Source organism: Phyllobates terribilis, unplaced genomic scaffold (assembly GCF_046119375.1).
Source record: "Phyllobates terribilis strain yellow unplaced genomic scaffold, ASM4611937v1 Scaffold_1__5_contigs__length_1240528914, whole genome shotgun sequence".
NCBI lineage: Eukaryota > Metazoa > Chordata > Amphibia > Anura > Dendrobatidae > Phyllobates > Phyllobates terribilis.
Genome location: NW_027362761.1, coordinates 1,126,839,261 through 1,126,855,670, shown reverse-complemented (window position 1 = coordinate 1,126,855,670; position 16,410 = coordinate 1,126,839,261). Strand labels below are relative to the sequence as shown.

The window sequence follows — 16,410 nt, the reverse complement described above, 5'->3', positions numbered from 1 at the left end:
CCCCTTTAAAAAGATTTTCATAGACGTAACAAGCTCACATGGCACACTTAGATTAAGCCATTTATAAGTTACAACAAGCTGGCAAACACACACAAATGAGAAGAGACATTAACATCCTTAACACATCGAAAAGGTAAAAAAAATGCAAACTAGCCAACATATAAATAGTATAATGGTTATCAGTATGTCAAATACGATGTATTCCTCAACTATAAATCATTACCGCCATCCTCCAGGGCCCCTATTACTAGGGTTTAGAATATAAAAAGCAGTGATCTAATCTTGATGGTTTAGTAATCTGTATTTTATTTCTGCCTTTGTGCAAAAGAAAATCAACTTTCTATGCACTGACTTCCTGAAAAGCCTGTGATTGGCTTGTGTTTATGCAAAGCAGCCAATCAGAGGAGGTAAAGAAGCTGGGGGAGAGGGAGAGCAGCAGCCTGAACCAATGACGAGAGGAGGTGTGTCTCGACTCCCTGAAGACACTATAGGTAGATTACAGCACTGCCCTAATAGAGCAGAGGTAAAAAGCAGACAAGTAACACAATGTGAGGAAAATAAAATAATATCTGTAGGATATGCTTACCTGCTAACATAATTAAATAGAATTTTTAAGTTGAATTAAGATCTAAAAATGATTTAATACGCAAGTGAGGGAAAAAAATTTTTTTTTTTTTTTTTTTAGCAAAATATACATTTTAGGAAGTGGAGTAATTTTTATCTATATTAAAAAATAATCCAGTTTAAATTACTACAGCTAGAACTTTACACAATAGAGATTTTTTTATTTTTATCTTTTTTACATACTTTAAATTTTTTTTTATATTGTATACACAACTGAAAACCAATATGGGCAGCACAAATAAATGTATATATTCATAAGCAAGGCCTTACAGTTTTAGTTCACTTAAAAACAGGTTTAAGAACTTAACTTTTATGGAGCTATTAATATTTCACGTATATCTATTAAAACTATTCTAATGTACTCTAAATTTACTCTATTAAAATAAGTAACATGCCCTTAAATAAAAATTATAGCAGCTAAAAGCCAATTTCCAGCCTGAAGACTAATTATAGCAGACACTGAAATGTGTTGAATCGCATGATTTCACTCACCCATTTTTTGCATTTCTGGTTTTGGAGTTCTCATCAAATGCACACCCATTTCTTTTAATAGAGAGATCCAAAACTCCTACAAGAAAAATTAAGAGTAATAGCAATTAATATTATTGTTTTAGGACCATTTTAGGGAGGAAGGTGGGGGGGGGGGGGGGGGGACAGCTGGCATCCAACAAAATCTTATTAAAATATACTATTTAGATAAAATGATTGCTCAGAGTAGCTGTCGGGTGTGGGCAAAGAGTGAATATAATTTATGCTATTGAACCACTTCTATCCAGCATTTTCACCAGATTTCCCACTACAGGTTCTCTAATTGTATCTGCGCTTTTGGGTGCATGTCGTCTCCATGCACCAGAAACAGACATGAGGGATGACCGCTGTCCTGTCTTTATGTAGCACATGCTTAGAAGCAACAGTAAGGAGGGAATTATACAGCGGTACTAAGCAGTGTATCTGTGAATACAGCACTGAAGACTTAATAGATAACCGCAGCAGGTTGTGTGTCTGTTCTGCTCTACCCACCCACACCTCCTCTTTACAAAATTCTATAGCCAGTCGTAATCTGATCTCTCAGTAATATGGCAGTCAGTCTTGTTTTGACCACAATCTTTTTCAGCAGATTCAGAATGAATGAGGAGATCAGAAGGTGGAAGAGGAAGTGGTTCATAAATGGAGAAAGAAGAGCATTTCTCTGATAAAAATATTAGAAACGTTATAATTTATGTACTATTGATTTATGCAGAGTTTGTTGAAGCCGTGAACTTTGAAAAGGGAACCTGCCACCAGGTTCTTGCTACCGCACCTGAGAGCGTCATGATGTAGGGGGGGGTGGGAGAGCTTGATTCCAACATTATATAACACCCCCCTCCTCCTACTGATTGGCAGCTTTCTGTGTACACTGTGCATAGTCAGAAAGCTGCCATTCATTGATGGGTCGAGGTTATACAGAGCTCATGAATACGAAGGACTAAGTAGCTGCAGGTTTACTAGTCCTCTAGTGATAGTCTCCTGCTGATAAAATCACTGTTATAACACTAGACGACCAGTAAACCTGATGTCCTGTATAACACCCTCCCTAACACTAATTGGCAGTTTCCTGCCTATGCACAGTCTACATACAAAGTTGCCAATCGGTGTTGTGGGCAGGGTTATACAGAGCTCAGCATTTACAGAACTGGTAGCAGATAACATCAGTTTTATCAAAATTGCAGCAAGCAGCCCAGTAAGTGACACATCACTGGAATCAGGGTCACACTTTCCATTATGCTGTTTTTAGATCATGTGGCAAAAAGCAGGTGACAGATTCTCTTTAAACACACTAATTGTGATTAGAGTGCAACCACACAACGAAATGTCAAACTGATACAAATCCCCATGAAATAGATCCCAGTGTAAATGTATTTTGCTTCCAATCCTTCATTTCTAAAGAGCAACCAGTTGCTGAACTGTCCAAATGCTGTCCCTACTCAGATTCACGCAAAGCCAAAAATCTCACAAATAGCAAGTTTTTTTGTTTTGTTTTTTTGCCATAAAGACTGGAAACATTAACAGATCATTTTATAAAATGTACTATAATATTCAGAGAGATCTTACCATCCTGAAAAGTTTGTTCTTGAATCCTTGTAACAGTGAGGTCAAGCGGACCGTCCTGCTCATCAAACAGTAAGCTATCGGTATGGTCTTTTTGGATGCCATTACGACCAAGAGGACCATCTGCTATTGTTCCATTACTATCGTGATACATTTTTCGGCTTTTTGAAATATATTCAATTGCAAACTGACGGATCATTTTCTTCATTAATTCCTGAGCTACAAGTGGAATGTTGGGATCACAGTTCTGAGGAAGATCTGCCAAAATATAAAAAAAACAGGCGCATTTATCCAACAGCTAGTCGTCTTAGAGGTTTCAAAACATACACAAAAAATATAATCAAAAAATAAAATGCTTTACAAAGCAATAAGGATGCATCTCAAGCCGAAAACCACATTTGCTATTAGATTTGCCTACTGCTTTAGTACAAGACGACTACACCGGTGATATTCATATGGAATAAAACTTTAAAGGGGCTTTGAAGAAAAAAGAAAAATTGGGAAACCTCAAATAAAACGCCAAACATGTTCTGTAAATCAAGAGTCGTGTGATGTTTCATTGCAGTCGGCTATGATTGTCCCATTCCCGATAAGTAAATGCGACCAGGCAATATACTCGGACACTGGTATATTGGAGTATAATTGGAAAATTAAGCATATTGAGATTTTTTTTTTTTTTAATATTTAAGTATTTTATGTTTCTCAGGAATTTATTTATTTATTTATTTTTTAATTATACATGGAGACAAGTTTAAAAGTGAAGTCAGCACTGCCCCATTGAGTAATATTAGTCCGATTGCACTCGTCTGATGTGTCCACTCGTGTGCGAACCCTTAGACAGAGTCAGGCATTCAAGTGCCATGTGACACATGGCGCCGACCCGGGTTCAGTCACTGCTGTGTATAGAGAGCGGCGGCTGTAACCACGCCCCGGCACTGACTGGCAGCAGCTCAGCATTAGAGTCGGCTGTCAGTCAGTGCAAGGGAGCGGTTACAGCCGCCACTCTCTATACACAGCAGTGACTGAACCCGCGACTGTGCTGGCACCACCCCCATGACTCAAACCGGAAAGTAAAACATTTATTTCCTCCCATCAGTGGGGGTCTAAGTGCCAGTCCCGGGCAGCTTCAGAACGCTATTAATCTGCAGATTAACCCCCTGCAGGTTATTAGTGTTATTTCTTTCACATCACGTGACAGGTTCCCTTTCAATAAATTTAAAAAAAAAAAATGTGAAAGATTTTGGGTGAATGACGAGCTTTTTAGAACATACCTTTCTTTTGAAAGAGTGCATTTAAATAATTTTCAGCTTGGCATTCAGTTTTCTCTGTGTTGAACTGGCCCTGAGATATCAGTTCCCCTGTAGGTGTGGATTGTGCAGAACCACCTGACGGCGTGTAATCCTGGCAAGGAAATGTAGAACAATATCTTACTCTGTCGGCTATAACTTTGCAAGGGCCGGGGGAGAAAAGAACGGACAGATACTTACATTATTATCCTTGCGGAGGTTACATAATGAGCATTTATCATCCACACACCAATCAACCAATTCTTGGGGTTCACAGTCTAAAGTGGGAGAGGAAAAAGAAAAAAAAAAGTTTTTCACATTTTTGGCTAGGACTTGGTCTGTAGATTTAAAGAGGTTGTAGCAAGATTTTAACAGGTCTTCCCATACAGAGTAACGAAGCAGAGGTTGAGCATGTGCGACTGACCTCCACAGAAGATTGCAGAGAACCATTGTCATACAGAGTTTTCGATTTAGTATGTAGCACAGTTCAGAAAGCTGCACCTGCCCACACCACAGCTCTGTATGTATATTGTCTAGTGAGAGCGAGCTGCTCATCGCAGGAGGGAGGAGTGGTCGCAGCACTTGGCACAAGGGAGCATTGATACTCTCCTGGTGATAAAACCTTCATTGTAAGTAAACAGCCCACAGCCTAAAAGAAGAAGTGAGACATTGCTGAAATCTGTTTCAGCACCTAGCTCCTGTTGTCTTCAGATTATATAGCAAATATCTCTGACAAATTCCCTTTAAGTCTAGTCATATGTAGCTCATACTTTAGCAAAGTTTACTCCTGCTTTGGTTTGACAAGTTTCATTAAAAAGGGATAACACTGACTTATGGGGTGGACTGTAAGATCCCTTCGGGAAAAAAAAAAAAAAAAACCACAACAAAAAACTGCATCATCAACAAAATCTGCTCAGAACCAGATATATCAAAGCACCGTATTGCTGGTAATCACAGTGAAGAAAAAAGCCTCAAAACTGATAATTTTATTTAAAAAAAAAAATGATTTATTTTTATTTAAGGATGTCAGCCACCCCAAAGCTCAGGTTTAATCCCCCCCCTCCTGACCAGGAATGTTCAGTTTTGGGGGCTTCTTTACCTCTGACAAAGCTATAGCTGTTGGAAGCATCAACATAGATGTAGGAGTGTTTCATTTTTTTTTTTTGCAGGACGAGTTGTAATTTGGAATGACATCATTCATTTTAACATATAAAATGTACAGAACAATGGGACAGAAATTTCAAGAGTGATAAAATGGTGAAACCTGCAATTTCACCATTGTTGTGGGCTTTTATTTATACGCAGTGTGGTAAAAATGACCTCGCAGTACGATTCTCCAGGTCACAAGTATGGTGACACCAAACAAGTGCTTTTTTTTTTTTTGTTTGTTTGTTTTTTTACATTTAGTGTTCATTAAAAAAAAAAAAAAAAACTGACTATTTTCTGAGACCTGAAACTTCCATTTTTCAGCCAATAAAGCTTTTTGCATGCTGAGCTGACGTTTCGAATTGATAAAAATAAGACTCCTGGAGCTCGCGTTCTTTTGCTTGAAACAGAATTTTCTTTTATTCCGCAACTTTGCAAAAAAATAATCACATGTAACGACGCGAGTTCAACGAAGCTAAAATAGAAACCGCGGTTCTGTTTGAAGCGCAAGAACGCAAACGCCGGCAGCCTTTGATTAATTAGTTCTGGGTGGATGCCCAATCCGCTAGCACCATGGTGGCAGAGTCCCGACTGGAGGGTTACATATATGTACGCCAAAATTCTATCAATAAAACAGTTATGACGCTTTGAAATCTTACCTGCATCTTTTGTGGGAAGTGCTGCAACCGAAAAATAAAGGTCTTGCAATTCCACTTCTCTGCATTTAACATTAAACCAAACATGACTTATTTCCCTATTTTACTGAAAAAGATTTAGAATTTTTTTTTAACTCCTTTACTTTTTTTTTTAGTCCCAAAGGGGACTTGGAAATTGCGATGTCTGATCATGTGACAATGTCTGTCATCAGGTGTGGGGAACCTCATGTCCGCAGGCAGTCTATGGCCCTCGATGACCTTTTATCTGGCCCCTGAGAACTGCAGTGCTTGGGCCGGCAGCAGTATTTTGCTGGCCCATAAATTTCTTCTTGCTCTGTAAGCACACGCAAGCAGACTTCACTACTGAAAGCTGAGGTGTGTGCAATGAAAGATTACATCCTGATACCAGTGCCAGTGTCAGGACCGGCTTTGTGAGCAGAGCTAGCACGCAATTTGCACGGCCCCAGAAGGCTGGTATAAATATCCAAATGGCCCTGGTCAGAAGAGATTCCCCACCCCTATTCTACATGAAGTAATACTACAGTATTGCAGTACATGATGAAGTCGCTTGCAGCTGTGCTCCACAGAAGGACCATGATGGCAGCTATGAGGGCTTTCAGCAGGTCCCACCTCACTACCAAGACAATTCATCGTTCCACAACTTGGAAATACAGTTCTCCGTGATTGACAGCGGTGATCAGAGATCACAGGCAGATGCTGGCTGTGTACCACAGATGGCATCTGCCGGTATGGGGCGGGCTGAGTTTGAGCGCGCTTTAGACACCCGTCGGGACCACGTGTCGTAAATTTACGTTATGTTGTTGTTTTGAGATTAACAAACGTGCGAGTCCCCTATATAACGGTGATTAGTTTTAACTGAGTTTTGGGGAGTGACAGACTCTTTAAAGCAAAACATGTCTTTTTAAAGATAAAAGTACACAGGGTGAACACAGCCTTAGGGGTCAATAGCAGCTCTAACCTTCCCTACTTAAAGGGGTTGTGCAGAATTAGAAAAAGATGCCCGCCTACTTCCAAAAACACACTGCCCCTTTCAACAGCTTATGTCTGGTACTACGGCTCAGCCCCACTGAGGCGAATGGTTCAGAGCTGCAATTATACACAACTTGTAGACAGGTTGGTGCAGTTTTTGCAAGAAGGCAGCCATATAGCCTAATCCTGGACAAATCCCTTTAAGATGCTGTGGTGCTCAATACTTTAAGGCTAAGTGCCCACGATGTAGAAATGCTGCAGAGCGGTTCTGCATCTCCCTGGCAGAAAAAACGCGGATTTTACATGCGTTTTTTTCTGCCAGGTAGAAGCATTTGTGAAGAGTTTTTAACATGCGGGTTGTCAAGCGCTTTTCCAAGCGATTTTGGAGAAGTGCTTGACAACTTGGTCACACTATATAAATCCATGCCAGTTGCATGTATTTATATATGTGACCGAGTTACGATGCAGCATCAATAGTAAAAAAAAAAAAAAAGAAATAAAATAATGTTGAAAAATAATAATAAAAAAAAAAAAACACATACTCACCTTCCGATGGCCCCTGGTCTCCACTAAGGTGCGTCCGGTGTCTTTGGCGGCTCGCGGTGCTCTAAAAAGGACCTTCCATGACCCATCACATGACTAAATGACGTCATAGAAGGTCCTTTTACCACCGCAATCAGCCGAAGAGCCAGCAGTGCCGCTGGGAGCAGACAGGGGCCATCAGAAGGTAAGTATGTGTTTGTTTTTTTATTTTAATTCTTTAACAAGTACTATGGTACCCGGGTCTGGAGGAGAGTCTCCTCTTCTCCAGACCTGGGTACCATCCGAGCATTGAGTCGCATAATATCCGCATGTGTACGTGTAGTCATGCGGATGTTATGCGGTCCAATGCAAGTCAATGGCAGCGATTTCGCCGCTATTCTGCAAAATTAATGGTTGTGCTGCGGATTTTTCCGCAAATATAATCCGCAGGGGAAATTTCCACAGCATGTGCACAGCACATGCGCATTATCATTGGGAAACATGGCAGACAACTTAACAAGCGTTTTAATGAGTTTGTGGGGGAAATGGCGGCGTGGAAACGCATTAAATCTGCATTGTAGGGACGCAGCCTTAATGTGGGCAGCATTGCAGCCTAATGAAAACCGCTGCCTATAGGCACTTACCTGCCATGTTACGCTCATCGCAGCTCCTGTGATAACTGTACCCAGCAATAACGTTATCTACATGCCCTATATTGTCATCTGCTTACTAAACGAGGGTCTCTGGTAGGATCCAACCATTTCTTAACTATATTGGTGAAATTAACGTGATTGTCTCAGTCTGTTCTGGCTATGGCTTTTTTCTATTTAGCCTTCATCCCTTACTCTGTAATCTGCTGGATCGCACCTGAGGGAACTGAACACTTGTCCGGTTAGGTCCTTACGGATATAACTATACAGGTCACATATTAACATGTCTATTGTTTGCGACATCCTGTGATATAAGCGGCATGTATTTCGTTTCAGAAGAGTGCACAATGCATCTGCTCTTAGCTGAACGTATACTCTAGGAATAGCTCCGCACATATACTTTACTGTTGCCAGAAATCCTGGCCCTCATTCGCTAGTCCAGACTAGTGATAAGCGAGTATGTCCAGTTAACCCTTTCGGCAAGCATTCTCAGGTGTTCGCAGAGTATCTTCGGCATGCTCTGGTGTTATGTTTTCATCACTCAGTGCACATGATTTGCAACTGTTTGCCAGCTTTAGTACATGTGAGGAATGGCTAAAAAACAGGCGCAAATCACGCGCACACTGACTAAAACAACACCTGAGCACGCAGAAGATACTTGGGAAACACCATAGCATGTTTGTCGAAAGGGTTAACAGAACATGCTCGCTCATCACTAGTCCAGACCACTATGCTTTGGCTGTTAGTTCGGCCAGTATGTGTCTGCATACTACTCATTAACCCTTAAGCCTGTTTTCACCTTCATGACCGGGCCAATTTTTACAATTCTGACCACTGTCACTTTATGAGGTAATTACTCCAGAACGCTTCAAACAGATCCCCCTGATTCTGAGATTGTTTCCTTGTGACATATTGTACATCATGATGGTGGTAAAATTTGCTCGATATTTTGTGTGTTTATATGTGAAAAAAAATATTTAAATATTTGTGAAAATTTTGCAGTTTTCAAACTTAATTTTTGTGCCCTTAAATCAGTGCTATATCACACAAAATAGTTAATAAACATTTCCCACATGTCTACTTTACATAAAGCACAATTTTTGAAACTTTTTTTTTGTTAGGAAGTTCTAAGGGTTAAAAGTTAATCAGTGATTTGACAGAAAATACCCAAAAGTGACACCATTCTAAAAACTTCACCCCTTAAGGTGCTCGAAAGCACATTCAAGAAGTTTATTAACCCTTCAGGTGCTTCACGGAAATTTTTGGAATGTGGAAGAAAACCATGAACATTTAAATTTTTTTTTTTTTTTTTTTTTTTTTTTAACAAAAATTTTACTTTAGACCCAATTTTTTTTTTTTCCGAAGGGTAACAGGAAAAATGGACCACAAAATTTCTTGTGCAATTTCTCCTGAGCACGCCAATACCCCATATGTGGAGGAATACTGTTTGGACACACAGCAAAGCTCAGAAGGAAAGAAGCGCCATATTGAAATTCAGATTTTGCTGGACTGGTTTGACGGTGCCATGTCACATTGGCAGAGTGCCTGAGATGCCAGAACAGCAGAACCCCCTTAAAGGGACCTCATTTTATAAACTACACCTCAAAAGGAATTTATCTAGGTGGGCAGTGATCATATTAACACCACAGAATGTTATACCATTGGGCGGTGAAGAAAGAATAATTACATTTTTACCAAAGTTTTGTTTTAGTCCCAGATTTTACATTTTCAAAATGGGTAAAAATGGCACCAAAATTAGTCTCAATTTCTGATGAATGTAGGAATACCTCATATGTGGCTGTACAGAACGGCTTAGCCGCACGGCGAGACTCAGGAGGGACGGAGAGCAGATTTTCCTAGAATAGTATACGGACTCCATAAACAGAGCCCTTAAGTGCTAGAAGAGCAGAAACCCCCACTTTGGAAATTATACCCCTTTGGGAATTTATCTACAGGTGTGGAGAGGACTTTGACTGGGTGTTTTCCAGAAACAAGCAGCAACGGATGTTGCTGAGTGAAAATTGCAAACTGCCGCCGTAGTGCCCAGCACGCCATAGTGCCCAGCTCATGCTTCTGGAGACAAACACCTGTAAATTAGGTGGGCTCTAAATGTGATTTAGGCACACTGTGGGGCTCAGAAGGGAGGGGGAATTTGGATTCGGGAGCACAGAATGTGTTGAATTTTTCGAGGAGCACGGAGCCATTTCGCTTTCCCAGAGCCTTTGTGCTACCAGTAGGAAGCCCCTATATTTCTATTACAGATGATGGGACTTGAGTGGGGACTTGCTTTTTTTGGGGATTGATTTGAAGCTTTTATTAGGAACATTTAACATAACATTTTGGATCACATTTATCCGGTGCTCTACGCTGAGCACTTAAAATCGGGGTTTCCATCTAAATCTCAGAATGATGTAATTTAAACACCCAATCCATTCACTATAATGAGGCAGCAGAGTTGCTCCCGACTCCATCTGGCCTCTGTTCAGCTGCGTCCTTTTTTTCCCCCAGCAGTGTACAAAACTGTGGCCGATGGCGCTTTTATGCACACAATAAAAAGACGGACACCGCCAGAAGATAGGCCAGACGACGTCCACAGTGCCTTCATCTGCCTCATTATAGGGAATCTTCAGCCGGGGGTGCCGTATGAGTCACAAATTTTAGAGATTTACACACAAAAAAAAACCCAATGTAAGCGCCCAGTGTAGAGCACATGATAAATGTGCGCCGAGTCGGACGGTGATCTTTGGGAGGCAGAATGAAGAAATAAACAGCGGGTGAAGAACTGTTTATTTTTTACGCCTTTCCTCGTGTGGTATAAGTGATTAGACAACTTTATTCTTCAGGTCAGTGAAATTATAGCAACCCCAGATTTATATAGGGGTTTTTATGTTTGGTTGCTGTCACACACCAAGACACTTTTTTTTTTTTGCACTGGGCACGAGCTAACTAACTTACCTGTGCCTGGTGACCCAGATGTCGTCACGACGACATCGGATCACCATGGCAACGATCGGGCACCCGCGATGACGTTGCGTGGGTGCCTATCCAAGGGCAGAGGGACTGTGATCACAGCATTTAGGGGGTTAAAAACGGGGAGTCAGGTGTCAGAATCAGTTGAAACCCGGTGGCGAAGGCCCACAGCCTCTGTGCACGCAAAATCGCCATGACATATCCATACGTCCAAGGTCGTTAAGTACCAGGTGACCTGGACGTATGGATAAGTCTAAGGTCATAAAGGGTTTAAACCATAGGAAAGTGCAGCAGACTACGCTTTCCTATGACGGACACCATTGACCGTTGGGAGGGGGGAAAGTGTATAGGTAATACGTGGTTTAGGCTTTTTTTGCTGTGGGTCTAATGATGGCCAAAAGGCCCTGCGTCCATCCAGATTGAGGCCAATGTCAGACATATACCTGATGAGGAGAGCTTGTTAAACCTATATGTTGCCCCAAAGAAGATCCAGATACCTTTAAGGCTATGTTCACACTAAGCGTTTTTTTCATTTTTTTTAATGCAAATTTTCAGTTGCGTTTTACAGCACCAGCTAAGTCTATGAGATTTCAGAAATCTCATGCACACAGCTTGGTTTTTTTTTGTCCTCAGCATTTTGTGTTTTGCATGTTTTTTTGCACAATAGAGAATGTCACTTTCAGCGTTTTTTCCCCCATTGAAAGCAATTGGTAGTGCAAAAAAACCCAGGTATCAGGTTTTGTTGCGTTTTTAGTGAAAAAAAAGCAAGCACAGTAGTATGTGAAACCCATTTATTCTTGTGACTTTCCCAAGTTTAAACCAACTTGTCTTGGTCATCTGAGATGGCAGCTTGGATTATTACAGTTTAATTAAAATTAGTGATGGGTCCAAAGTAAACATTGGCCAACCAAGGTGTGAAATTGATCAGCCCTTGAGCTGATCAAAGTATTAAACTAAGTCCTACAAACTCAATGATCTACCAGTGTCTTCAGTAATTCTGGTTAATATTGTTTCACATGTGTCTTGCATTGGTGACCTGTGTTCATGCTTCTGTGGTAGAACCAAAGCTGAACTCTGGGATCCTGAAAAAATGCACCAAAACCTGAATTTTTGACATGGCTTCTTTTATGCCAAGAAAGAAGCTTTTGCTGCGGGGGGGGGGAACGCACCAAAACGCTTTGTGTGAACACCTAAGGCTAGGTTCACACTAAGTTTTTGCTATGTTTTTTTTAATGCAAATAAGAAGCTGCTGCATTTTACAGTACCAGGAAAAGCTATGAGATTTCAGTAATCTCATGCACACACACTTTCCTGACTGAATTGGAAAACTGCTGCAGTTTTGAAAACTGTAGCTTGTCACTTCCAGTGTTTTTGCAGCGTTTTTTTTCACCCATAGAAAGCAATGAGCAAGTGGAAAAACGCAGCAAAAAAAGCAGGTATCAGATTTTGCTGCGTTTTTGGTGCAGAAAACTCAGTAACAGGCACTAAACTGTATCAGCATGAAAAATGCAGCAAAACTGTGTGTGAACATCGCTTAAGGCTTCTCCAGCATTATCCAAGACATGGTGCAAAGGTAGTAACTAATCAGATGCATTATTCCTAATTTATAACATGCATGATGGCTACATTACTTCTATAAAGGGTGTGGATAATAATCCTTGTTCATAATGCCTTACTGGAGCCTACAGATATCAGAGGGGTGAGGGGGGCTTCATCTTAATGGCCATCATATAGTATGACATTTACTAAAGTTGAAAAGGAGTTATCTAGCCAGAAATATCTTCTGGTAAAATCAGTAATTTGCTGGGGATGCCTAGAGCCAGACCCAGGGTGATCTAAAAGTTATTTTTAAAACTACAATGAATTATTGGGGGACCTCAGATTCGGACCCTCATCTGCAAATGACAGCAAAGAGTGACTATACAGAAGGTCTCTGGAGGAGCCGGCACGTCTGTTGCATTGCTCGGTCATTCAATACATTTCACTAAGAATTGTGCCACAATTCATTTCTCTTGGCAGTAGCACTACAACCTGTGATTATCTACCTATCCAGCATGGCATCTCAAAACAAACAAAAAACAAACGTTTTGTAAGTATACAACCCCTTCAATGGGAATCTGTCAGCAGGTGTTGCTATGTAATTTGACAGCAGCACAACGTAGGGGGCTGAGACCCTGATTCAAGAGATGTGTCAATTAGTATAGCGAGTACAGCAGTTGTGATGGAATTAGTTTTCTCTGCTGCAGATCTCGTACAGCGGAGCTCTGTATAACCCGGCCCACACCACTGATTGGCAGTATACAGAAAGCTGCTCAGTCCTGGTGGCGTGGTTGGACTAGGAGACATGAGACTTTATCACTAGAGGACCATCTCCTACTGATAAAACACGGATTTTATTGAAACAGTACACATAGCCTAGTAAGTGATACATTGCGGTCATCAGGGTCTATGCACCTATATCATGCTGCTCTCAGATTACATTAAAAAATAATAATTTGTCAGTCTTTTGTTAAGTGAATGCATTTATCTAAAAAAAAACAAACAAACACTAGTCTAGAAAAGCATCTACTGTGCTTGTGTGCAACCAAGATTACTTTATTGGAACCACTGGTTTATTTCTTGTATTTGTAAAGATAGAAAGTGAGCGATTACTTACCATCAAATAAACTGAGGTCTTTACGTAATCCTGGTCCATACAGCCCTTCTAGAATGCTCTCGAAACCTGGAAAAGAAAAATACATTGGAATTGGCAGGTACCTTTATCGACAAAAAACAGTCCTAGGAAGGAGTTGATATTTTTCAGAGATGAACTCATGAAAAAGATCTGTAGGTAATCGGACAGCAATCGAATGGAAAATGTAAGAGTCGCTTCTTTTTGTTTTTTTTAACTTACCGTGAAAACCTTTTACTGGTAATAAATGTAGATTTATTGTAGAGATTGGTTTATGTTTTCTGCTTATCAAAGTCAAGGCGTGAATCTCTCTCCTGATGGGTCTGTTTTAGTAAATGTATTCCATATGGAGCATCTATTATCAGAACTGCTCGTTGTGCTGGTCCTCCGGGGAGGTTACCTTCATCATTGTTATAAGGCTATAGACTGGCTAAGTCAGCACAGGCTGTTTAAAGACCTACTGCTGACGAGCAATGGTAAAACATCCAGTTATCAATACATTTATGCATTTCCAAGAGGAAGAAGAACAGGGGAACAGCACAATACAAAAATTATAAGATCAGATACTCCAGTTGTTTTATAGATATAAGTATGCATTTACCAAAACTGCCAGGTCTACAGAGCTGCCAGCTCCCTACAAAACTGACTAGGGTGCACCCAACGTTATGGGATGCAACCGTATGAGTAAGTGAATATGGTTTGGTGCATGTGATGGGATAAATTACGAGCACTTTGCTTGGCATATTAGACACTTCCTTATGGACAGGTTATTCAAAAATATATGACAGTTGGCAACTGCTCACAAACATGCCACATTTTTATACTTCAAATCAAACTCTTAAAAGAGGTTGTCCGACCCTGAAATCCCAATTTATTTTTTTTAAGCCACTCTGTGCTGTATTGTAATATACATTTTGCTTTTTGTTTCTATCTTTCGTTCCTCCTGAATTTCACTTTACTCCCTTCACCTTGTGTTTAATGTTCCTCTGGCAGACCAGGGAGCTTACTGAGCATTTTTTTTTTTATCTAAGCTCACAGCCAGAGGTGGCCCCGCCCTCGGCCTCAGTGTCCAGCCCCGTCCGCTGCACACTCATTGGCCGTTGGCATCTGCCCCAGCACTACCCTCTGTCATTCATCTCAGCATTGGAGGTGACAGAGAAGCAATGCTGTGTCCTCATCCTCTAGTGCAATAATCTACACCTCACATCCACAGTGTTGACAGTTGTCACATGTCCCCACATAACTCCTGATAGACACAGGAATACTGTGAAAAAGATTCTTTGTAACTGAAGCGTCGCCATGCCTCATGGGCTAGTGAAAGTTCACTTTGTTCTTAGCATAATTTGGAGTGCTGGCTGCTTTTTATCTTTTATAGTTACCTTAAAACTGGACATTTGTTTGGATAATTTAGTACCCACCATGTACTTTTCATTCTGCTGTTACATTTTTCCTTGATAGTCATGGCCAAAAGTGTTGGCACCCTTTAAATTGTTACAGAAAATGAAGTATTTCTTGGTTTTGCTATATACATGTTTATTTCCTTTGTGTATATCGGAGCAACACAAAAAAAACAGAGGGAAAAGAAAAAGGCAAATTTGACATAATTTCATCATAAACCCCAAAAATGGGCCGGACAAAATTGTTGACACCTTTCCAAAAATGTGGATAAACAACTTTGTTTCAAGCATGTAATGGTCATTCAAACTCACCCGTGACAAGTAACAGGTGTGTTACTGAAAATCACACCTGAAACCTGATAAAAAGGGGAGAAATTGACTAAATCTTTGCATTGTGTGCCACATTAAGCATGGAAAACAGTAAGAGAAGAGAACTGTGAGGACTTGAGAACCAAAATTGTTGAAAAAAATAAAAAATAAAACAACCTCAAGGTTACAAGTCCATCACCAGATATCTTGATGTTTTTTTTGCCCATGGAGCACAACATAATCAAGAAGTTTACAACCCATGGCACTGTAGCTAATCGCCCTGGACGTGGATAGCAGAGAAAAATTGATGAAAGGTGGCAACGCAGGATAGTCTGGATGATTGATAGGCAGCCCCAATCAAGGTCCAAAGAAATTCAAACTGTCCTGCAAGCTCAGGGTGCATCAGTGTCAGCAAGAACTATACATCAACATTTGAATTAAATGAAATGCTATGACAGGAGACTTAGGAGGACCCCACTGCTGGCACAAACAAAAAAAAAAATAGAATTAGACTTACCGGTAATTCGGTTTCTAATAACCCCCCACGACAGCACACAGGAGGATGTAACCCCACCCTAATAGGGAAATATGTAGAGGTTTATATAGCCCCTCCCACATCCTCCCTCCAGTGTTATTACAAAGAACCACAAGAGTATAGATGCTTCAAATTACATTTTTATTTCTACTGATCAAGCCGTCATAGAAAATTAAGCGAGGGAGAGGGAATTACCCGTGCTGTCGTGGTGAGTTATTAGAAACCGAATTACCGGTAAGTCTAATTCTATTTTCTCTAATAACCCCCCACGACAGCACACAGGAGGTATACCAAAGATATACTAGGGAGGGACAATAGCCTGAAGGACCTTCCTTCCGAAGGCTAAATCTCCAACAGACATTAGGTCTAGTCTGTAGTGTTTGGAGAAAGTATGAATTGAGGACCATGTGGCAGCTCTGCAAATCTGTTCGATGGATGCGCTGGCTTTTTCAGCCCAGGAGACAGATATCGCCCTTGTAGAATGGGCCTTGAGCTTTGCTGGAGGAGGTAGATCCTGGATCTGGTAAGCCTCTGTAATCGCCCTCTTAATCCAGTTGGCTATTGTA

The 16,410-nt window shown here is 40.7% G+C and overlaps 1 protein-coding gene across 2 annotated transcripts in view; it reads right to left on the bottom strand.

The window, feature by feature from the left end:
* LCORL (ligand dependent nuclear receptor corepressor like) overlaps window positions 1-16,410 on the bottom strand; it is a 109,579-nt gene that overhangs the window by 39,245 nt on the left and 53,924 nt on the right. For both annotated transcript variants that reach the window (XM_073646980.1, XM_073646971.1), the window contains exons 2-6: window positions 13,589-13,654; window positions 4,200-4,276; window positions 3,984-4,113; window positions 2,716-2,970; window positions 1,117-1,192 (exon numbers count right to left, since the gene is read on the bottom strand). In XM_073646980.1, the coding sequence (XP_073503081.1) occupies window positions 1,117-1,192; window positions 2,716-2,970; window positions 3,984-4,113; window positions 4,200-4,276; window positions 13,589-13,654 (604 nt within the window). The remainder of the gene's footprint in view (window positions 1-1,116; window positions 1,193-2,715; window positions 2,971-3,983; window positions 4,114-4,199; window positions 4,277-13,588; window positions 13,655-16,410) is intronic.